Source organism: Rutidosis leptorrhynchoides, chromosome 11 (genome assembly GCF_046630445.1).
Source record: "Rutidosis leptorrhynchoides isolate AG116_Rl617_1_P2 chromosome 11, CSIRO_AGI_Rlap_v1, whole genome shotgun sequence".
In the NCBI taxonomy this organism is placed as follows: domain Eukaryota; kingdom Viridiplantae; phylum Streptophyta; class Magnoliopsida; order Asterales; family Asteraceae; genus Rutidosis; species Rutidosis leptorrhynchoides.
This window is the reverse complement of record NC_092343.1, coordinates 35,775,744-35,801,808: the sequence shown is the minus strand read 5'-3', so window position 1 is coordinate 35,801,808 and position 26,065 is coordinate 35,775,744. Positions and strand designations below refer to the sequence as shown.

At 33.2% G+C, this 26,065-nt stretch overlaps 2 protein-coding genes across 2 annotated transcripts; both read right to left on the bottom strand.

The window, feature by feature from the left end:
• Positions 1 to 15,651: 15,651 nt before the first annotated feature.
• On the bottom strand, positions 15,652 to 16,413 carry LOC139874451 (uncharacterized). Its single transcript, XM_071861884.1, has 2 exons — positions 16,284 to 16,413; positions 15,652 to 16,148 (listed from the first exon to the last, which is right to left on the bottom strand). Exons 1-2 carry the CDS (start codon positions 16,411 to 16,413, stop codon positions 15,652 to 15,654), a joined length of 627 nt encoding a protein of 208 aa, XP_071717985.1.
• A 336-nt stretch (positions 16,414 to 16,749) lies between these two features.
• On the bottom strand, positions 16,750 to 25,705 carry LOC139874450 (uncharacterized). Its single transcript, XM_071861883.1, has 9 exons — positions 25,583 to 25,705; positions 25,316 to 25,419; positions 25,077 to 25,158; positions 24,207 to 24,287; positions 23,120 to 24,143; positions 22,930 to 23,031; positions 22,622 to 22,774; positions 22,327 to 22,443; positions 16,750 to 17,186 (listed from the first exon to the last, which is right to left on the bottom strand). Exons 1-9 carry the CDS (start codon positions 25,703 to 25,705, stop codon positions 16,750 to 16,752), a joined length of 2,223 nt encoding a protein of 740 aa, XP_071717984.1.
• Positions 25,706 to 26,065: the final 360 nt, after the last annotated feature.

The window sequence follows — 26,065 nt, the reverse complement described above, 5'->3', positions numbered from 1 at the left end:
TCCGAGCTAGAGCGCTAGCCTTTTAACGGACGTATGTTATTTAAGTTTAAGACACGTTGGTTTGCGTGTATTAAAACGAATGGGGTAATTATCACTATAGCGTTAAGTTTAGTTACCAGGGTGCTCTGTTACGTAGAATCTATTGATAAACTTTTGATGAAATCTTGTGGTCTATCTTTATATATGTTTATGACTCGAGCAATTAAACCTATAACTCACCAACATTCGTGTTGACTTTTTAGCATGTTTTATTCTCAGGTCCTTAGAATGCTTCCGCTGTGATGTGCTTGTTGCCTGCATGGAGTCTCTCATGCTTTGTACAAAGTTTATTGCATTCAAAATAAAACTGCGTTGTGTAATAAATAATTGGACTGTGATGTAAACCTGTAAATTAAAGACTTATGTATTTCGGGATTTTGCTTATACCTAAGCACTCGCCTACATGTTTATAACTTTCTATGTTTAGAAAGTCACTTATTTTAATGAATGCAATATTTTATCAAAACGTATCATATAGAGGTCAAAACCTCACTGTGGAATCAATGATTAACGTGCCGTGTCAATAGCGATTTTAACGGGTCATTACATTAATATTCAGAAATATAAGTTACAAGTCATTTTTGAAAGAGGTAGTCATTTCCGTCGAAAGAACGACATCTTGATGACTATTTTGAAAAACATACTTTCACTTTGAGTTTAACCATGATTTTTGGATATAGTTTCATATTCATAAGAAAAATCATTTTCCCAGAAGTATAGCTTTTAAATCAAAGTTTTTCATAGTTTTTAATTATCCAAACCAAAACAGCCCCCGGTTGTACTATGACGGCGTATATCCGGTTTTACGGTGTTCTTCGTGTTTCCAGGTTTTAAATCATTAAGTTAGCATATCATATAGATATAGAACATGTGTTTAATTGATTTTAAAAGTTAAGTTAGAAGGATTAACTTTGTTTGCGAACAAGTTTAGAATTAACTAAACTATGTTCTAGTGATTACAAGTTTAGCTCTTCGAATAAGATAGTTTTATATGGATGAATCGAATGATGTTATGAACATTATTACTACCTCAAGTTTTCTAGATAAACCTACTAGAAATGAGAAAAATAGATCTAGCTTCAAATGATCCTTGGATGGCTTGAAAGTTCTTGAAGTAGAATCATGACACGAAAACAAGTTCAAGTAAGATTTCCACTTGAAATAAGATTGTTATAGTTATAGAAATTGAATCAAAGTTTGAATATGAATATTACCTTGAATAAGAAAGATAACCTACTGTAAATAACAAAGGTTTCTTGATCTTAGATGATGAGTTGGAATGGATTAGAAAGCTTGGAAGTAGTCATGAAGACTTGATATGATTCTTGAAGTGTTCTTGAAAGATGGTTGTTTTTATGATGATTAAAGCTTGTAATTGAAGCTAAAAGATGGTGAAAATGCTTGGAGATGATCAAGTATGATGTTAGGAGTATTTTGAGAGAGAAATTGGAGTGTAAGTATGAGAAAATGGAGTGAAGAAATGGTGTGCATTCATGAATACGTTTTTTACATTTTATAAAGAAAAAAAGATACTTAAGTTTGTTTTCTTGCTAAATAATTCATGCAAGTTGACAAATGATGGTTCCCACATGATCCTTAATCATTTAAGGCTGCTAAGGAGCAGTTTTTATTAGTATAGATGAATAGTAAATACATCTAGAAGCTGCGTATTATACGAGTACAATACCATACATGTACGAGTAGAATTTTTGATGAAAATGAATGAGAATGTAATTGTAAGCATTTTTGTTAACTAGAAGTACTTTGATATGTGTCTTGAAGTCTTTCAAAAGTGTATAAATACATCATAATACATTACATGTATATATATTTAACTGAGTCATTAAGTCATCGTTAGTCGTTACATGTAAGTGTTGTTTCGAAACATTTAGGTTAACGATCTTGTTAAATATAATTGAACCATTGTTATTACACTTAAATGAGATGTTAAATTGTTATGTTAACATGTTAACATGGTGTATTATCATATCTAATATCATATATATGTGTGAAATACTATTACAACGATAATCGTTACATATATGTATATTGTTTCGAAGTCTTTAAGTTAGTAGTCTCATCTTATATATATAACTCATTGTTATTATACTTAATGAGATACTTAAATATCATTTAATCAAATCATAAATATATATATCCAAATATATATTCCTTTAATTAATTATTACGATATATGACGTTCGTGAATCGTCAGACAGACTAGGTGTCCAAACGTTTGTATAAAATTCATTCCAAATAACCAAGTCTTAATGAGTTTGATTGCTTAACATGTTGGAAACATTTAATTATGTAAATATTAATCTTATATATATTAGCGGAAAAATCTGGGTCGTTACAACGATCAACTATGACCCAAATAGTATCGTTGCCTTTTGAAGTCTTGGGCAACTTAGTGACGAAATCCATAATGATACATTCCCACTTCCACTGCGGAATAACCGGCTGTTGAAGTAAACCAGACGGCTTTTGATGCTCGGCCTTAACCTTCAGATAAGTAAGGCACTTGCTCACATAATCAGCAATGTCAGACTTTAGATTAGGCCACCAATAGAATTCCTTCAGATCGTGATACATTTTACTGGAGCCTGGGTGAATAGAATATCTAGTCTTATGTGCTTCATCCAAGATTAGTTCTCGAAGATTTCCGAAAATTGGGACCCAGATTCGGTTATTAAAATACCTTGTTCCGTTTCCCTTGAGTTCAAGTTGCTTTTCGAGACCCTTTAGTCCCTCAAGTTGGACATTCTCTTCCTTCAATGCCTCAAGTTGTGCTTTGCAAATTTGAGAAGTAAGATTCGTACCAATACTTATATTTAAAGCTCGGACTCGAATTGCTTTGACACGATCCTTTCTACTAAGGGCATCGGCTATTACATTCGCCTTGCCAGGATGGTATCGAAGTTCACAATCGTAGTCATTTAATAACTCGATCCAACGCCTTTGCCTCATGTTTAATTGCTTCTGGTCAAAGATATATTGAAGACTTTTATGATCGGTATACACCGTGATTCTAACCCCATAGAGGTAATGTCTCTACATCTTTAGTGCAAATACAATAGCTCCTAATTCCAGGTCATGTGTGGTATAGTTCTTCTCATGTTTCTTCAACTGTCTAGATGCATAGGCAATAACCTTTTCACGTTGCATCAAAACACATCTGAAACCTTGATTCGAGGCATCACAATATACTACAAAATCGTCGGTACCTTCAGGTAATGACAAAATCGGGGATGTGGTCAATTTATCCTTCAGAATCTTAAAAGCAGATTCCTGTTCTTCGGACCACTCAAACTTCTTTCCCTTATGAGTCAGCTTGGTAAGAGGTTTGGCTAGAATAGAAAAATCCTTGATGAACCTTCGATAATAACCAGCAAGTCCCAAAAATTGGCGAATATGCTTCGCATTCTTAGGCACTTCCCAGTTTTGAATAGCGGTGATCTTCGTCGGATCGACATGTATTCCTTCACAATCGACTACATGTCCGAGGAATTGTACTGTTCGTAGCCAAAATTCACACTTCGAGAACTTAGCATACAGTTGTTCCTTCTTTAAGAGCTCTAGAATCAATCGCAAATGTTGTTCATGCTCTTTCTCACTCTTGAAGTAGATTATAATGTCATCTATAAAGACGATCATGAACTTGTCAAGATAAGGCTTTCATAAACGGTTCATAAGATTCATGAATATGCCAGGAGCATTGGTTAAACCAAAAGGCATGACAAGAAACTCATAATGTCTGTATCGCGTTCGGAAAGCAGTCTTAGAAATATCGGTTTCCTTGACTCTCAGCTGATGGTAACCGGACCTAAGATCAATCTTAAATAGATGCTTGATCCTTGCAGTTGGTTAAATAGGTCATCAATGCACGGAAGGGGATAACGATTCTTGATGGTTAACTTGTTGAGCTCACGGTAATCAATACACATTCTCAACGTACCATCTTTCTTCTTAATAAATAGAACGGGTGCTCCCCACGGAGACGAGCTAGGAAAAATGAAACCTTTCTTCAAAAGTTCTTAGAGTTGGTTAGATAATTCCTTCATCTCTGATGAAGCTAAGTGGTATGGTGCCTTTGCAATAGGTGTAGCACCGGGGGTCAAATCAATCTGAAACTCAACCTGTCTTTGGGGAGGGAGACCAGGGAGTTCTCTAGGAAATACTTCAGAAAAGTCTCTAACGACCGGCACATCTTCAATGCGTTTCTCTTCCGATTCGACTTCCTTAACATGAGCCAAAATGGCTTGGTATCCCTTCATTAGATACTTGCGGGTCTTGATGCAAGAGATGATGTTGAGTTTGGAATCACTCATTTCCCCTTGAACAATTAAGGTTTCCCCATTTTCAAGAGGTATGTTAATGGTTTTCTCATAGCACATGATTGTAGCTCTTAATGGGCGTAACCAATCCATCCCTACGACTACATCAAAGCTTCCTAACTCGACTGGCAATAGGTCAATCTTAAAGTATTTGTCGGCTAAAACTAGATCACAGTTCTTATACACATTTTATACTTTCATAACCTTACCATTTGCTACTTCTACAAGGCGCTTAATTTCTAAGGCTTGTGGTTTTTCAGTGAATAAGGCACAAAACTCAGTAGACACATAACTTCTATCCGCACCAGAATTGAATAAAACAGTAGCATAGAAGCTGTTAACAAGAAACGTACCCGTTATCACTTCATCGTCATCACGGGCTTCTTCAGCAGTCATCACAAATGCTCAGCTTTTAGCATTAGCATTTCCCGTGTTGCCATTCTTCTTCGGACACTGGTTGCAGAAATGCCCCTTTTCACCACAGTCATAGCATGTAGGAATGATTGCGTTGGATTTGGTTGCAGGTGTATCCGTTGGAGGAACTGCAACTTTACAATTCTTGGCTATATGGCTAATCTTCTTACACTTGGTGCACTCAGCCTTGCACCATCCAGAATGGTGTTTCTCACAACGCTTACAGAAAGGTTGTTTCCCAGAGTAACCTCCTTTTGAATTATCGGCAACTTTCTTATTTGAACCTTGGTTCGATCCCTGAGCAGATTCAAATTTCCTTTTGCTCTCATTTGTCTTGGCCTCAGCTTGTTTATTAGCCGCGGCTTTTCTTCTCTTAGCCATCATGAGGTTTTGAGCCATCAGTATCACTGCATCTAAAGTCTCCTTACTAGCAGCAATGACATTTCCATGAATCTCTTCAGGAAGGCCTTCTATATACCTTTCTATCTTTTTCTGCTCAGTTGGTACCATCTCTGGGCACAAAGTAACCAACTCTTTAAACCTATTGGTATAAGCTTCAATGTCGGTTCCTTTTTTCAGCTTTTGAATTTGGTTTCGCGGTCAGAATTTTTCTGCCATCATTTGTTTCAGAACAGGCCATGGAATAGCGTTTGGAGCATCTAGCCCCACAGTTTAGGCGTAGCCGTTCCACCATATTAGAGCTAGGCCACTTCGCATATGAGTGGCATACTTTACTCGGTCGACATCCGCACAGTTACAGATGCGAAAAATGGATTCGAGCTTTTCGAACCAACGAGTCAGTTCGACAGCTTCCTCACTCCCCTTAAAAGATGGAGGCTTGCAATTCATAAACTCTTTGTAGCTGCAAGAAATGGGAGGATTTCCTTGGTTGTTCCAATGATTGTTATGATTGCCTTGTGCAGCGGCCAACAGCTGTTGGAATTGTGCAGGAATCAAAGAGACATTCGGAATATTGGTAGCACCTCGAGTTGATTGAGACATCGTTCTTCAATACATAAATACAGTATTAGTTGAAGAGTTCGTGGTGCTAACGAATGATAAGTTTTATAAATGCACAAGGTTCACACAACAAATACAACCAAACAGATATATCAGACACGAATTGAGGTATGATAAATGGTAGGAATAACAAGATGTAATCAAAATACTTTAATTAAACCATAAAAACCATTAGTTTTACATGAATCAAAGAAACCAATGTAACTTAGGCATATGCCTTTTCATAAACCACATAAATGGAAATAAATGAGAATCCTAAGATCTAATATTTCTTAGGCGACGGAGGCTTGAAATGATCCTTAATGTACCCCTTGAAGTACATTACAAACTTTTCTAATTCCACCAGTGCAATACGCTGGCGATCGAGCTCTCTCTCTTTCCTAGCAAACATTACGGAGAACTTGTCATAGACCCTTTTCACGTCACTGTTTGTATAGACCATGCGCTTCTCCATCTTTGCCAAACGATCGCGGAACGTATCTCCCAAAGTTACAGTGCAACTCTGTAGGTTCATGATGTCACACCGAACTAGAGCATGATCATACTCGGAGTAGACAAACTTGAAAGCCTTTAGCTTCTTAGATGAACTAGCATCATCAGAAGCGGGAGTCTCCGGCTCCTTCCTCTTAGGTGAGGGAGTCTTAGTAACAGGAGGTTCAACTTCCTCCTCGGAATCATCTTCTAAACTGCAGATAACTCTAAGACCATCCTAAGCCGGATTAGCCTCCTCATTGGCTGGTTCCCAAACCACTTCCTCTTCTTCGAGTTCGGACTCTTCCTCGGGTTCCTCTTCGGAATCATCCTCACCTTCAATGTGTTCTTCAATCTCTTCATCATCACCCTCATCATCCCCATCATAATCATTTTGAGGTTCTTCCTTCACCGATGAGTGTGGTGGAGTAGCAGGTGTGTAGACCAGAGATGCGGGTGGAGTAGCCGATCGATAAATTGGAGATGTTGGTGGATAAATTAGTCCATAAGCTGGAGTGTGAACGGACCTCTCCATATCAGATTCTTCGGAGACAGAAATAACGATCGGGTTATGGCTCGACATCCTAAAAGAAAGGAAAGAAGGAAATCAGAATGTTTCTAAGGTAGACGTAAAAGCTCGAAAAGGAACTCGAAAAGGAAATAATAAGGAAAGGCACTAAAATCTTAAGTCAGGAAAGGTTATAGTCCTATAGATCGCTAAGGCACCCTAACTAACACATAAGGCACACATAAATGCAATCCTGGTTCTCTATAATAAACTGTGCTCTGATACCAATCTGTCATACCCCCCAAATAGGGCCGGGGGTAAATATGACTTTTCCAATATCATCACACAGTTATATAAACGAGAACGACTCTAAATGAGACGTTTAATAAAATCAGTAATTTAATTGCAACGAAAAACAAATTGTTTTACATGGTAAACCCAAATGTAATAAATGTTTAACAAATGCTAAAATATAAGTAATGTGGACTCCAATGCAACAGCAAGCAAGCAACATAGGGCAGCACATAAGCTATTCATCACCTGAGACAAACATGCTTAAAATGTCAACACAATGGTTGAGTGAACATCATAGGTTTAATAATTAATAAGTTTAGACCACAAAATTTATTTCAAAACATCAAAATATTCAATATGCCATGAGTTATAATATTGAGCTAAACATTAACCCCTGACACTGTACGGGTGTCGGTAATTATTATTATGTACCCCCTTGACGATCGGTCAATGGGTAGAGACGTTGCTCTCAATAGGACTACTCACAATAATTAAGCTTGAAACATTTCAATTTCAGCAATTAACGATATTATGGCGGGAATTTGCATGTAAGAATACAAGTTAACAATAATCTCATTAAGTTGCATATCAAAAAGTTTAGGCACTTGTGTCTAAATTGTAAATCATTTAAAGCAAGCATGTGTCTCACCCCAAGATTTATAAAATACAATAAAATATGTAAAAGCGGGGCTATGAGTTCACCTTAGTAGCACAAAAGAGTTATTCTACAAGAAAAATGAATTGAACGGAAGAATGTGATCGAAATCTCAGCCTAGAGTTAGAATGTACGATCAGATATAGCCTAATAGACATAAGTATAATAATTATACTAATGATGATGGTTTTCTAAAATAATTTGCATTTTCGGAAAGTTACCATTTATAGAAAGTTTCCAATTATAGTAGCTTTCTAATTATAGAAATTTTGGGTTATAATCTATAACAATACGTTGTACATCTTTACCCAAATCTCGTTGCTATCATACAAGTCACTTGAATGATCAGTTGTCACCGAGCGCCCAGGATTCTTGACCAGAATCTATGTCATGGCATTCGAAATCCACAAGCGGTTCCCATAAGGCAACAAGGACCACCCTAGGCCATATGTAGCGGTGAGGTTCGTATATAATGCACGTTTTCTTGATTATAACCTTCACATATTATAGGTGTATAGACTTTTATTATATAACTAAGTTAATTATATATATATATATATATATATATATATATATATATATATATATATATATATATATATAATTACTATTTGTATTATATAACTATTAATAGTTTAATAATTATATATGTATTATTATTCAAGCTAATATTACTAACTTATGACACAGATTAATTAATTCTTATAATATACTAATTACCAACACATACAATATATAACATAATTGGTTATACTATTTATTATTTAATTTACAAGATACTTAATAATATAGTACCTTATTAACCCAATATTATCCATAAATATCTAAATATTTAATTAAATACCTAATAATCATATAAATAATTTTTATAGTCTTAGTTAATTATAAAAATCAGTAGAAAATTTTAAGAAAGTATTTTTATTACAATTTTATATTTATATTTGTTTTTATTCTTAATTTAATCACAAAAACAAGTTTAATTCTACATAAAATACCAAATAAACATAAATAATTATTTTTAAAATTTTATAAGTTTCTTACAGTTAAATAACCTGTAGAAAAATATTTATAAAAAGATTTATTTATTTTTACAATTATTTTCTTACTTACTTCCTATTAACATAATAATAGTGTTTAATTATCTAACAATTATTAATTCGACCCATAAATTAATTTTTATAATTTTCTCAGATCTAGACAAAGTTTATGAACCTAAAAAAATTATTTATTTATTTTTATTTTCTGAATATATTTTTATTACGAATTTCACCTTGTTTCTATAATTAAATAACACATAATTCGAGTTTTATTTTTATAAATTATTTTCTGACCTAAATAAGTAAATTAAATATCATACTTTACTGGAAAAATATTTTTATATCTTAAATAGCCTTTTTCCTATTTTTTGATAAATATATATGTATACCGTATATATATATAAATAAACTATTTTAATTATTAAAAATATAAAAACGTATTAAATATCAGAAAAATTAATTTTCCTAGATCTCATATTACTTATTAATAATTAACATGCATAACTTATAATTTATTAAACTCAATACATTATATATATATATATATATATATATATATATATATATATATATATATATATATATATATATATATATATATCTGTGTGTGTGTGTGTGTGTGTGTGTGTGTGTATTCGGTCAATTGAAAAACAAACAAATTAATAGAAATTGTTAAATCAACTCATAAATCTAAAAAATTAATTTTTATAAAACTTATTAATCATGTAGCTAATTACCATGAATTTAGAAAAAATTTATAAAGTGCAAAAGTATTTTTTTTTTTTTTTTTGTTGGGGTTTTCTACCGAAAGAAAAAAACAAGAAAAAGAAAAAAAAACGAAAAAGAAAAAGAAAGAAAAAGAAGAAAAGAAACTCACAATTTTTTTAGGGTTTGAAAGCTCCCATGAATTTGATGAAAAATAATGAGGGGTTAAGGCTCTATTTATAGATTTTTAATTACTTGGGCTTCAAGACAAATACACATTCCTTTTTAAAACAAAAATCAATTTAATTTCTTTTTTTTAATCGGCCGACTTAGGCTTTTTTTTTAAATGGAACAATCTAGAATTATTTTGTATTTTATTCTCTTTTATATAATTAACATAATTTATTATATATTTATATATATATTTCAGCTTATATATATATATATATATATATATATATATATATATATATATATATATATATATATATTACAAATTTACATTTGTAACCCATCACTTAATCATTTTATATATTTACTCATATTTATATTTTATTTACATTTTATTTATATTAATATAGATTATATACATTTTAATACGTAATATATACATTTAATAATAATAATAATATTATTATTATTATTATTATTATTAGGGTTAGGGTTTACATTAAATGTTTAGGGTTAGGGTTTAGTTCATTAATTACGAGTATTAATTACTTTATTTAATATGTCCGGATAACAACCCTAATATAAAGTACGAATCAACAATGAAACCCTAGGGGCATTATAGTCATTGCAGAGTGGAAAAATGGGGGTTGTTATAAATGGTTAATTCACTTGGTATGGGATACTTCCTAATCCACATCATTTTATATTGACATTGGTTGTCTCATCATTTCACGATGTTTCAACTGATGTATCATACCGTGGGAAAAGGAGCCACCGAGTTTCACAAAGTGCTATCCTTTTTAGGAGCAATGGCTCTATGCTAGTGTTGCTAGGCAACACAACCCATAGCCAAAAGCTATGGCACCCTTGTTCAATCAACTAACGGAAAGGTAGTAACTACTTCCGACCTTTTCTTAAAATAAGCATAAAAGCTTGTTATGTGGGAAGTAGATGAGTGAACAAAAGCTTCAAGCTTTGACACTCGCAATGTTTCATTTTGGAAGTAAAGTCTTCCAAGTGATGTTTGTTCCAAGCTTGGGAGTAAAGTCTCCCAAGTTATGCTCGATCCTCTTACAGGAAGTTAAAGTCTTCCTAGTGCTTCAAAATTTGGAATTGGCGGACTCTCTTATTTAGTTACGTGGGGCCATAATTCCACGAACCTTCGTCGATGCTTTCGCCCTACTATGAGAGAAATCATAGAATTGTGATAGAAAGCTTGATGAGTGCCAGTTACCACGTGCCCGGGTGACCAAATAAAGGTGGGGTACCCAGTCCCTTACCTTTGGCATACCCACCTTAACCCTATACTTGGAATTGACGATTATTATTTGGAATTGATGACCATTATTGGAATTGACGAAAATATGTGTTTTGGGGGCATGGAGGTGGAAGAGGGATAGTCATCGCGGGTTGATGAGGTGAGCATTCTTTTTGAAAGCGTATTCTTTACACGATGTATTTCATGATCAGTGGTGATGTGTACGATATTCATGGTCCTTATTCATATTGGGTGCATCTTATATATTTTGAGTACACCTTGAGTTTATTTGAGTAGGTTTGAGTAGATTGTGATTGATTTGGAAGATTTGATGTGATTGATTAGTTTGATGAGTTTATGGCTATCCCGTAAATCCTACATATTTGGTCAAGGTCAAGGAGGTCTAAGTTGAGTTTGTGAAGATTTGATACTTTGTGATTGATGTTTGATGGCCTTCTCGAAGATGAAGTTGACTTTGGCCGGGGGAATGATTGATTCGGGTAGACTTAGGCTTGAAATGTGATTGTGTTGGTATTTGTGGATTGAAGACTTGAAGATGTGCTAGTTGAAGAGATTGTTTGAAGTTGATGATGTTATTGCTTGAAGGTTTGAGTTTGAGAAGATTGAAGATCATTTTTTATTGTTGATTGAAGAGTTTGCCCAAGTCTCAACTTCAAGTGATGATTTGAAGAATGGCAAGTGCTTTGAGGTAATACTTTGCATTTTGGACATATTTATTTGAAATGCAAGTTTGGTTTGATCTTTATTGCATTTGAGCTTGAGACTACTATTTTGGGTATTGATGGTTGAGTTTAGAGTGCTTGATCCTATATTGCTTGAGGACAAGAAATGTTCAAGTGTGGGGGATTTGATATTGCTCAAAATATACATATTTATCTTCGCAATATCTCCCTACTTTCGTGGCATTTCGATACGGGTTGTGATGATTAGTGAGCGGTTTGTTGTATTTAGTTGTTTCGGGATAAAAGTGGTCTAAAAGTTCATATTTATGCTAAGGAATCAACCCTTGGGCCAAAAGAATGAACCAAGTGAAGTTTTGGAGTGAAAATGAAGTTCCGGGGTCAAAAGCGACGCTTCTAAGGTCAAAAGCGGCGCCCCTATGTGCTAAAATATGTGTTAAAAAGATCAGTGGCCAAAAGCGCCTCTCCAGCACAAAAGCGTCGCTCCTATGTTCCAAAAGCACCGCTCCTACACAAAAGCGCCGCTCATGTCCTCCCAAAAGCGTCGCTCCTGTGCCAAAAGCGCCGCTCCTGGCACTGATTCAGCCAAAAAAATTCAGCCGACCTATAAAAGCAAATTTGGGGTTTTTGAGTGGGGGAGCTGCTTCCTTAGGCCGTTTTGGAGCCCTAAAATGGTTTCAATCATGATTCTATCAAGATCAAAGCCTAATTTCATGTTCCAAGTCAAAGATTTGTGAAGCTAGATGCTAGATCTGCATCATCCATTCTCCATTTTGTAATTTCTTTTCCATTTTAGCACTTGTTCTTATTTTCTCTACTTGTAATGATGAATGCTTTAGTTTTAATTGATTTTGTTCTTGTTTATCTTATGATTATAGCTTAGATCTTCTTCTCTTTGTCATTTTGGGTTGTAATCTCCACTTTACTTTACTCATTTTGCACTAATTAGTTGTAATCTTTGTTTTTTCTTCATCTAGCTTTGAATCTATTGCTTGTAATCAGTGTTGTAAAAAACCCGATTACTCGTCGGTTAATCCCCGATTAACCATTTTTAGAAGCAATCCGTTCCGATTTTCAAAACTCCGTTTAATTAAACGGTCAACGTCAATTGATGGATCAAAATCGAATTTGGTAATCAAAGTCAGTCGAAGTATAAATTGGTTAACATTTTAACATGAATTTAAACTAAAATTTTATAGTTTTGAAGCAAAATGAACAATTTTAGACAATTATGTTAAAAATTATCTTTATATTTATGATTTTTTTCCTATAGTTACACATATAATTTTTAAAATTTAATATTTAAATGTATACAGTACCATCCAATTAATCTCTGATTAGTCCCCGAATTGCCGATTAATCCTTCTAAAGGCTCGATCGATTAATCCCCAAATAGCGAATTTTGCAACCTTGCTTGTAATCACTCAAGATGATGTTTATTGATGTTTCTATGCTTATTGCTAATGTAATATTTGCTATGTTTGGCTGAATCACTTGCTTGCTTGCTTATCTATGAATCTCTAATGCATAAGATTTGCCCTTAATCAATTGGATGATGTTGTTTGAATGAATTACATGATCATGTGTTGTTTAGTTAGCTAAAGATCCATTGCTATGAGGTTGTTTTAGGCTTGACTTTGATTACATGTGTTGAGTAGTTCTCTTAATGATTTGAGAAGTGAATCAATGTGTGCTTCAACACCTTGGGTGATCTAGACAACTAGCTTAGGAATTGCAAGTGATTGTGTTCTTAATCTAGGTTGGTTTTCAATTGGCCTTTAGTCAACATAGTAGTGCCGATTATCTTAAGTGATTTCAATAGTTGGGGGTTTTAAGTGATTTCAACCCAAGCTCAATCTCAATGACCAAAATCATGCTTAACTCGATCTTAGGATACAATGCTTATGTGAATTCACAGAGTGTTATTTGATTTGAGGTTTAGTAGTAATGCTAAACATTTAATAGTTCAACAACTAGTGTGATAGCAATTAGGGCAAAACGGGGCAAGCCAAGCATAGAGAGGATTAGATAAGTGAACACTTCTTAGTTAATTTGATTTAAGTCTTAATATTTCATTACTTGTTACTTGCTACTAGTTTACTTGTTAAGTTTAAGTTTGTTTAATTGTGAAAGTTTTAGTTGTTAATCAAAATCAATCAAAACTCCCCAATCAAACAAACCCTAGGACAATTAATAGTTTCAATTATCCGACTTACACCGCTCTCTTGGGACGAACTTGAAATGAATACTTACATTAAAGTACTATAATAACCGGGTTCTAAGTGCTCGTTAGTTGTGTGTGCTTATTTGTAGTGTTTAAATCATGTATAAATTTAGAAGGTAAAAGATGTATTGTTCCGCACACATCAGTGTGCTTGAAAATGGTGCTTACTCATTAATAGAATCAATATACTCTTATATGAGGGGTTGAAATAACAATGTGTGGCTTGAGTTCTACTCAGTTGAAGTTGCCCTTTATGAAAGTAAAGCAGCACATTTGTTAGCCAATAAGTAATTGTAAATAAGAAATAGTGTATATAAAGGTAGCTTATCGTTATAAAGTCTGTTTTCTAATTGTGTCATCTACCTCGGTAAGTTTTTGGTCGGCATGAGGTGACTGCAAGGATAACTTGTTTTTCCAGTGCATCGTATTTTTCCGCATCAAAAGCAGCTGCAAGTTTATTCCACAAAGTACCCTGAATTGTATCACCATTGCAAATAAAGTGTGTGAGTGATAATTATAATATGTTAGAGATAGGAATGTAATATTCCTTTGGTAGTAGTGGTCAGTAATATTTATGTCAGAGATATAAAATTATTTCATAATCTTCAACAGATGCCCTACTTGAGATAAGGTTGATTGTCCTCCTTACAAGTTGAGTGCGGTTAACATCTCCAATGATAACTGGATCTTCAAGCCGTTCAATAGATCCGATGAAGTCTGATTTAAAAAGCGATATATTAATGGACACGGTAGTTGCTAACTGTTATGTAGTTGTTATTGAGAGGAACGTACCTGCAAGCACAGTGGTGTTCGGGATATGGTTTCTCATCTGGTTGTATGCAACAAACTAGAAGTAATCCTCCAGGAAGACTGCGTGGGGAAGGTGTTCAAAAGTTGTGTTGCAATTAAAGCAGAGCGTGGTGGTGCCAGGCAAAATCTTCTCCTACCGGGTTGTCGCATGACAGGTGAAGTTTGTTATCACATACATTGCATTTAGGTTCATAAGGTTGTCTATAAAGTCTTTATCAGCAAACCTCATATTCACAAGCATGGGACAACGCTGCATCACAAAATGTATACTGTCAGTTATATCCTTTTTTTTAAATAAAAAAATGTAATGAAATTTGAAAAGCATATTAATACCATTTCATCCACGAGTAGGCAGCAATATCCACTTGGAGAATTGTTTTGGTAGTTGTAGGTCACCCATTTCCGATAAACTCGAGCTGCAATTGTTCGATTCCTATCGCCAGGTATTAGTTGTGCAAGTGGAGTAAGTTCTTCCATTCTGCTAAACTAAAAGGGGGAAAAAAGAATATTATATTTACAATACACACTAGTTATATACATAACACGATTGTGGCTGTGGGTTGTTTTAGTCAATATTATGGACAGCTTCAGCTGTCTCGAAGTCGGTAATTATTGATAGGAAGTCCTTGTAGACAATATTTTTGGTTGTATTAGGACCGTGTTGTTCGTTCTCCTTGATGAGCAATTTAATACCGTTTGGTGATGTAGCCCTAGACATCGCAACATATAATTGACCGTGTCCAAAGATAGGTTTTGGAAAATAAAACCCTATCTTGTTTAGAGATTGACCTTGACACTTATTTATAGTCATTGCGTAAGAGATTTTAATTGGAAATTGACGCTTCTTCAGAATGTAAGGCAACGCTGGTTCCTTGTGAATGAGACTCATTCTTGGAAAAAAGACTTTCTGACCAACCCTTGTGCCAGTGATGATTTCAGCTTCAATGGATGTACTTAGTAACTGAGTGATTATCATTCTAGTGCCGTTACAAAGCCCGCCTGCCACATTAAGGTTCCTCAATAAAATGGCTGAGATTCCCGGATTTAGCTCTAGCAGGTGGGGGTAGACCGGCGTAATTCAATCTGTTAAGGCATTTAACAGGATTGAGCATCTCTGACTCACCACCATCATTCCTGTAAGGTGTCGCGGTGTCTGAGCAGCTATAGGTCATGACGGGCCCATCAACCATATAGACAACTATCTTATTTATAGAATCGGCCCTATCATTTTTAGGGCACACAATGGCTTTTTGGTGAAGCTCACTTGCTGTTGGATTCTGCAGCGATGTGCGTGGATATATAAAAGCTATGAGGTTTGTTAGCCCGTCCTCGTCATATGGAATACAATACTCATCAGGAATGTGCACCCACCGGGCATTATCTGGATCTTCGATATCAGGTGCCCTTGCCTCACCGTTCCTGATGTTGAGTAGCCACGTGGAAAAATCAGAAACCTTGACTTTCTGCGACGGCGTCAAATCTGGCTGCCGAAGGCGCATATTTTCTGAAAGTATAAACACCTTGAACTCCGACCACAAATAAGAGGTTGTAATGCAGGCATCCAGTATTTTTGATTTTGAACCCTTTATTTTTACAGGCAATGTGTGTTTGAAGTCGCCACCCATAATCAAAGACTAACCTCCTAAAGGCGCATTGTTGTTGTCTAAAATATCTCTAAGGCTACGGTCCAGCGCTTCAAAACATCGCTTATCATTCATTGGTGCCTCGTCCCAAACGATGTGGTCCGTACTTTGAATTAACTTTGCCATTTGAGTGTTCTTTTTTATGTTGCACATTGATTCATCACTCACGACCAAAGGAAGTTTAAATCGTGAGTGATCAGTTCTTTCGGAAGGCAAGAGTAGGGACACTATGCCAGACGATGCTACAGAAAGGACAATCTTCCCCCTTGCCCGTAATGCTGTGATAATGGCTTTCCATAGGAACGTCTTTCCTGTTCCACCGTGGCCGTAGACGAAAACCAACTCGCTTTGTTGATTATGCGACGCATTTATTACCAATTCAAACACTTGTTTCTGCTTGCCATTCAGGCTACGTTCCAGTTCCACCCACTGATTATTAAAAGATTCACGGTCGTAATTCTTCTATTCCATAATCAACCAGTTAGCAAGATCTAACAACAGGTATGGTGGTAGATCTGGTAACCCATATTCTTCTGATATTGATTTTGCAGGCGGGTTCAAAAGGATTTTGACTTCGTACAGCACATAATTATGGAGGTCTTCATCATTGATGTGAAATTTTGGCATGTTTAGAGATGCAGCAACACGCAGGGGTATATCGTCAGCCATCAATTTCCAATGCTTTTCCCAAAGTTCCAGCGGATTTGTCACATCAAAGTAACCCAAAATCTGGGAAAAAAGTGAACGAAGTTCAGACGAACTCGCCGATGCCGACGCTTCTTCGAGTGCAGTGGCCCACTCTTTATCATCGCCAAGAAGGCTAACAGCTTCACACGCAGATCGGTATGTATGATGCACCACTTCGTTGACGGTTCTACTATCTTCAAAACTCGTACATCCTTTATGAAAAAATATAATCAAACATTAGAGCAGGTAACATATATATACATATACTATCAAGTTGAACTAAAAACATTAATGGAACCTTTTTGATGACAGAGAAGCATCCTGAGGAAAAAAGCTTCTCCAAATGAAGGGTGTATATACGATAGTCTCCCAATAGAAGGTTTATTTATATTTGCTCTTCATTTCCAGGTTCTGTTTGCTTGATACCAGACAAATTTGGATGGAAAATCAAGATATGTAAGATGACTCCCGGTAGAAGAGGAGGAGTTGTAATGTAGCCATTCTGTGACAACCCGGAAATTTCTGACCAAATTTAAACTTTAATCTTTATATGTTTCCGACACGATAAGGAAAGTCTGTAATGTTGAATCTCAAAAATTTTAAACTGTGTTCATACATTCATTTAACCTTGACCAAATTCTGACGATTCACGAACCATTATATAAATGGATGTGATTATATATATATATATATATATATATATATATATATATATATATATATATATATATATATATATATATATATTATAACTTGAGAATATTAACAAAGTATTAAATGCATAATACCTTACATGAACGTATTTGTTTCAATATGTTTATCAATGGAATTAGAAGATAATATCAAATGATTGATTTATCAGATACATTGTATGATTACGAGTCTCTGTTGAGAGGTCCACTTTGATTTAGGAAACTTTTCCTTTTTAACAATATTCGGAATAAATGGTAAAGTGATTCACAAAAAAAACAAAGTGTCAATTAACGAGTGTTAGACAAAAGTTAGTGTAAATTCCTGTTTGATCTCCAATACATACTTTACAATAATTTCCTCGTGTCTTTTGATAAGTTAATTATTTAGATTTCATAAGGATTGGTCTTATAGAATAAATAACTAGGATAAGGTTCTTCGATTAGATAAACCCATTTGACATTTTACATTAAGATGATTTCATACGTTTATATTAACCATTGGACTTTACCTCACACTTCACCAACAAACTGTAATTTAAAAACTTGAAACCTATTATGAATATATAAAATTCTACTTTTCTAAAACGTCTTATGATATAACGATTTCCATTATTTTAACCTTTTAACAAAATTATTCTTAAATATATTTAGTTTTGAAAAACAAAATTATCATATTTATTTGATTTAGTTTCAAACGTACAAAAACGTTTTCAGTTTAGAAAGAACTTTATTATTAAAACATATATAACTTTTATAAATATCTAGAACCACTTTTGACAACTCATTACTTAACCAGTATGATAAAGATAATGATATTTATATTTTATTTTATTAAATATATATAACAATTTAAATTAATATTATATATATATTCATACGCGTATTATACGTACACAGTTTTATACTTTTACTATACTTTAAATTTACCTTTACTTTACTTTTACTTTACTTTAACTTTAATAATTCACTTTAATAATTCATACTTTAATAATTCACTTTAATAATTCATACTTTAATAATTTACTTTAATAATTCATACTTTAATAATTCACTTTGATAATTCAAAAATCTATTATAAATAGAATTCAATAGGTTTCATCATTTCATAGAAACTTGAAATATATTTCTCTAAACTCTCTCAATCGATTTATATATATATATATATATATATATATATATATATATACTCAGTATTATTTCAATATATTATTGGTATACATAAAATACTACGACGAGGTCATGAGCGTATTATTTCAAAATGGATTTTTCGAACGGGATAGAGCTAAGGAAAACATGGGTTATAGCTATAGAGGTTATAGGTATTCTTCGGGGGGCATGCTCGTGAGGTCAAATTAGTGTTTATCATCTCCGTTGCGTTTACGTACCTTCCTGCAATATTGAATCTCAATATTGATACGTGAGCACTCATATCTTATCTTTTATATATTAATAGTGTATCCCTGACTAGTGCTCGAGTACTTATGATTTTGCGTGCTTGTATATTTTATTTCGTCAATATATAGTTTATGATAAATCACGAATTTGATACATATGCGACTGAGATAAGGTATATGATATGCATGTCGTTGGAAAGCTGGCGAAAAATTAATAACTTTTCATTTAGAAAGCTTATGGTTTCGATGAACGGATTAATAGATATGGTCAACTGAATTATTATTAATTTTAGTATTATTATTATTAAAATGATTATTATTATTACTATCGTCGTTGTTATCGTCGTTATTATTATTATTTAATAATAATAATTATTATTATTATTATTATTATTATTATTATTATTATTATTATTATTATTATTATTATTATTATTATTATTATTATTATTATTATTATTAATATCATTATTGTTATTAATATAAGTATTATGATTGTTATTGTTATTACTATCGTTATTACCATTAAGGTTATTATTAATATTATCATTATTATTATTATTATTATAATTATTAGTATTATCATTGATATTATTATAATACTTATTAGTATCATTATCATTAAAACTAATATTAATATCATCTAATTATTATGATTACTATTATTATCATTATTATGAATACGATATAAAAGAGAACTAAAAGCTATTAAATAAGTCGATTAGGAAATAATGAGTATAAGTATCATGATTCAGTTAAATTATTGTTAAGATTATGATTTAGATAAAAATATTGTTTTCATTATTTTTATCATTATTAGTAATATTATTATGACATTAGTATTACTACAAAAGATTATTACTTGTTATCAAAATTATTATTATCATTAGTAAATATCAATATTGTTATTATTATTATTATTATTATTATTATTATTATTATTATTATTATTATTATTATTACTATTATTATTAAAATAATTAATATTATTATTATTATAAAATAATACAACTTTTAGTTCATTATTATTATTATCAATATTATATTATTTAATCAAATAAATACATGATACAAATATATATTTATGATACATACATTTTTATCATTAAAAAGATATTATGTGAACATTATACAAATTATAATACTTACTATATAAAAATATATTTTTACTATATATTAACATAAATTTTTATCATTAATACATTATAATAAATGATAAAATTAAAATATTTTAAGATACTGATTTAAATAAAAATATCATTTTCATTATTTTTATCATTATTATTATTATTATTAAAAGTATTATTAATATTAAAACTATCATTTTTACTAAAATTATCATTTTAATAGAAATATCAATGTTATTATAAAATATCATTATTATTATCATTTTACTATTATTATTATTAAAAATTATCATTTTGAATAGAACTATTATTTTTATAAAATATTATTATTATTACTGTTAATATTAAAAGTATCGTTATTGTTAAAATTATCATGATTAGAATTATCATTTTATCATAATTAATATCATCATTAATAAATATAAATATTGTTATTATTATTAGTAGAATAATAATAAATATTATTATTATTACAAAATAATACAAATTTTACTTATTATTATTATTATCAATATCATTTTATCAAATGGATATGTGATACAAAGGTGTTTTACAACATGTAATATAATTACATTAATAATACATACCACTATATTTTTATGATATTAAGTGAACTTTATAAATTTTATTACTTAAGATATATAAAAGTATGTTTTTATATATAAATTTTAATATAAATTTTTATTTATTAATAAACGATTTATATTATTTACTCTAATAAAATCTGTTAAATATATTTAAAACGACTATATTTTAGTTATATAATAATCATGTATAGATTTTGGAAGTCATTTTGGGTCAAGTTGACTTTTATTGACTTTTGCATATCAGTCTCGAGCATTAAGATTGTGATACACTACAACTTGACCTAAATTGTTAGACAGATATTGACTAACATATAAATATATATAATTAATATAGGTTCGTGAATCCGAGGCCAACCTTGCACTTGTTCAATGCCATCATATGCATTATTACTACGAAATACAGTATTGTGAGTTTCATTTGCTCCCTTTTTAAATGCTTTTGCAATATATATTTTTGGGACTGAGAATACATGCGCTACTTTTATAAGTGTTTTACGAAATAGACACAAGTAATCGAAACTACATTCTATGGTTGAATTGTTATACCGAATATCGCCCTTGTTGAACTTGGTAGCCTAAGAATTGGTGTTTATTATAATTGCCACCAATTGACGCGAATCCTAAAGATAGATCTATGGGCTTTGACACGCCCCAGTCAGAGAATTTGAACTGCTTTAGTACTTCGATGTTTATATGTTTGGGGATATTCTAGATGCATTTTGTTAATGTCGATTACCAGGTGTTCAATCCATATGAATGAATTTTAAACACTTGCGAGTGTATGATTATTGAATAAATGAAATCTTATGGTCTATTAAAATTATGAAAATGATTGATTACGATAAACTAATGAACTCACCAACCTTTTGGTTGACACTTGAAAGCATGTTTATTCTCAGGATTGAAAGAAATCTTCCGCTGTGCATTTGCTCATTTTAAAGATATTACTTGGAGTCATTCATGGCCTATTTCAAAAGACGTTGCATTCAAGTCATTGAGTTCATTAAAGATTATAATTAAGCAAATGACAGATTAGGTCATTTATAGTTGGATATTATGAAATGGTATGCATGCCTATCAACTTTCGATGTAATGAAAGTTTGTCTTTTAAAATGAATGCAATGATTGTAAAATGTATCATATAGAGGTCAAATACCTCGCAATGTAATCATATGTTATTGTATTTGTCCTTATGGATTAGGACTGGTCGTCTCACATTCAGTCAGTGTGGTTTTTCTGGTTAGATTGGTTTCGACTATAGAATGAAGGGGTTGTTGCTCGTGAAAATGTAAAAGTTGCATGTTCTCTAGATGAACAGCCAGAATTTGCACGGCAGGCTCACGATGATGTATTATAAAATTGAAAATACGCTAGCAAGCTTCGTAAGGGCAAATGAACTGAGCGTCAATGAAATTCTGAATTTCTTCAAGTGGTTCAGATTTTTCAGGTGTTTGTGAATTGTTGGTGCCTAAAGGCTTTGAGATGCGAGTTGCAACACGGTCCGTGCCTTTAGAAATGTATTTGAACAGATATTTGATAAGCATCGTCGAACCGCAGCATTCAACATTTATATGAGCCTGAAAAGTCATAGATAGTAAGCGATTATAAGGAACAACGTAACTGTTCTCAAGCTCGACACCTGAATGTGTGGTATATACACTAGTATAACCTGAAAAATGTCAGAGATGGTATGCGATTATAAGGAACAACGTAACTATTATCAAGCTTGACACCTGAACGTGTGGTATATACACCAGTATTATGCCGCCGATAGTGAGCCCTACCGTCAACGTCAAAGAATGTCTTGTTGTTATATACCTTTGGAAAAAAAAATTAGCAAGAAATACCTTCCATACATGGAGCTTTAGTTTTGCTCAGGCCACATGGACCATGCATCATAGTGGCTGAGATAACTGCGTAACCTACTGGATCACTTCGGGGGTCAGGCAATTCAGCAGATATGTAGTCGTCCAGGTGCTCGATGATTGTACCTGAAGCCTCTGAATATACCCACAATAATGTATGGCAGTGTGGTAAACCCCGTTTCTGGAACTCGATTGTATAAAGTATTGAAAAAAGAGGTAAAAAAATGTTAGTGGAGAACAGCTTGAGGTTTCTCTAATAAAGGGAGCTAAAAAAACAAAGGGAACCTTACTCCCTCTGAAGCTGCCAATATGCTTCTCCTGTTTTAAGAACGTAACGAATTCTTCAACTTTAGAGTGGAATACACGGGCAATAATATCAGCCCGGTCTGAAGCTGTTAAATACGGGTAGGGTTGCAGATAGCGAACGATTTCTAGCCACTTCACATTACACGTGAAGGTGATAAAAAAATTGGGGATTACCAAAAACGCGACAAATGGCTACCGCGTCCAAGTAATGGCTAAACATGTAACGGGGACCGCCAGTGAAAGAAGCGGGTAGAATTGTTCTACTGCCCACGTCTGCGCCGGTCCGATCACCCCTATTTATAGCGTTATGCAAACCGGTAAGGTATTCGTTGCGTATATCCTGATGTTTCATTCTAATGTAGTCCATGCGATCCAACTCGATACTGCAATAAACAGTTACTACATATTGCTGGAATAGCCGGCCGAGGCGCAGCATCAGACTGTAAACACCAGACCTATCATGTAGCTGATAGCTGTAAAACATATTCATTGACATTTTCCGCGTGCGTCCACGCTGGGCAGCAGTAATGTCACGCAACATTAACCTAGGGTGGAAGCCCAGTTCGCCAAAGAAGAACATCAATGGATATTGTAATGACATGTACAGAGGGTGAAGTTTGTTGATCCGCCTGGGTCTATCTGACAAAGGCTCGATAATAACATCGTAGTCCGTACATGTTTCCAGACCGGTATCGAACACAATAACGCCCACTACATTAGAGCTCGGCAGCGCATGTTGTCTTGAACCAGCAACCTTAAACAGGAAAACCTTAAACGTAGGTATCTCAACACCCGCGCACTTATCTCGAGCAGTGCAAAAAAGTTTAACCAATTTGTTGTGCCTATCTAGCAACTGAACTAACTGAGACACAACCTCACTGCAAAGACGATCTGAATCCGGCCCACCAAAATGAGACATTCTATTTTCCACTTCATGTGCAGTATCATAAATGTAAAGCTGTAAAAACCTTGGGGGACACCCCTCTTGAGGACACAGCGAACCAATCCAATGGTAAATCTGGCGAGATACTTTGAAAACGTACGGGGAACGACCTTCGTTTATGTTATCGTCAACTCGAGCCCCAAAAGAGGTCATGCTAAACATCTGGTTGTAAGCGTGAATGTTATCAACAACACTCTGAGTTTGCAGAAGTTGCTTAAACAATGGCGGGGGTTCCTCAAAACGCGGCAAAACAACCTGACCGTTTTTTGCAGCAGCAATGATAATGTATTTGTTGGTCTTTGAAGTAATGCTTCAGACCCTCAACATGCCAAAATAGAGCCCCGCACTGTGAACAAACACAGCTACAAGCACCAAAATCACGATAGTAACTCGAGAACTCTGAAAAGGGAAAAAAATTTATTAAAGAATAAACAAACCATCGGAGCAGGCCAAAAAATAAACACAAAATGGAACGATGAGAAACAACTACATTTAAGCAAGACACCAATTCCTAAACATTTAGCTGACTAAAGCAGACTATAGCTTTGCTAACACAAGTTGCAAACACAAACAGGCCAACTGGATCGTCACACTGACACTATGATTTCCGAGCAAACACGTTAGCTGCATCTCAATTTTTCAGTATTAAATAAGTTGATCACTCCTAATTCTAATATTATAATGCTAATGTAAGAAAAAATTCTTGTCAAAAGAACTACTAATGTAGGATAGAAATAAGTTTAACAAATGCCACTATTAACGGAAAACCAAAGAAGACACATGATAGGCTGTATTTCAAAGGCCAACCCTACAATAGGCCGCAGCAAAGCAAATAATAAGCGCAAAGGCAGCACGAGCAGTAAATTAGCACCGAAAGCAAGTCAAATCTATTTTAAAAGGTCTGTGCTTCCTAGGATACCAACAGCATTAGCAAGATTCACTGTTATATAAAGAGCAAAGATAAAACATGGCAGGCTACATTTAAAAAATATGCAACAAATAATAAATATACACGATAAATACCACAATAACAAATGTATGACATGATGAGTCGAAGACTGCGGATAAACTATAGAAGGGTGTAATAACATGCGTACAGCTAACATCATCTGAGTGCAGCATCATAAAAAAGATCATTTTTTGTAATAATCAAGAACCAAACATTGAAAAGCAAAATAAAAGTTGAACCTTATCATCGTTCGATCGATGCAAGCTAATCCTCGCAGCAAGTTGTTTCGAAGAAACAACATATTCCTCAGAACATCCACTACTGTTCCCCACAGAATTATATAGTGCAAGTCTATTTTCATTATTATTTTTTTCTTTTTCACGAAGCTTTCATTGGGATACCGAAGAAAGAATTTATCAAGCCAAAAAAAATAACTCTATAGAAACGTAACAACAATTCAACACACTGAAACACATACTATCGAAGGCAACACCACAACCAGCAATACATAAGTAATAACACATAAACTGAAAATAACATAACAGCATACCTAGGATTAGGATCAATCGAAATCGAGCAACGCTGCATGAAAGTAACAAATATTGAGCGTAAATCAAGCAATTAAAAAAAGGCAAAAAAAAACAACACATTCGTGAACCATTTATCTTTTGTAATAGATGAAGCACAACGATGCACCGGATGAAGAATAATTATTTTGCCAAATAAGAATTGTTGAAGAAGAAACTGAGGATATAAAGTTAAGAGGAAGAGTATGTCCGTGGTAGATTTTGTCAGCAGAAGTGGAAGGGTCCATATGCCCAGGTATGGCTATCGATATGGTCGACTTGTTCTCCTCTAAACACGCCATCAGGAAACACGCAAACAGGAATTTTTTTTATTTATTTGATATTTATTAAATGATTTTTTTTTAACTAAATGAACTACTTTGATATTTAGCATCTGCTCATAAAACAAAAAAATTAGTAGTTCACAAAAAAAGAAAAAAATTGTTGTATTTAGCTGTTGCATAATAAAAAATAAAAAAAAACCCTAGGTAAAAAGAAACTGCAAAAAAGGTGTTATAAAAAGGTGCAAAAAAAAAAATTGGTTTTATTGATTTGATCACACAAACAAAGAAAAAACAAAAAGTTACTCAAAATTTTATATTCTTTATTTAGCATCGGCGAAAATAAAAAAGAAATTGTATAATTTGTGTTAAAAAAAATAA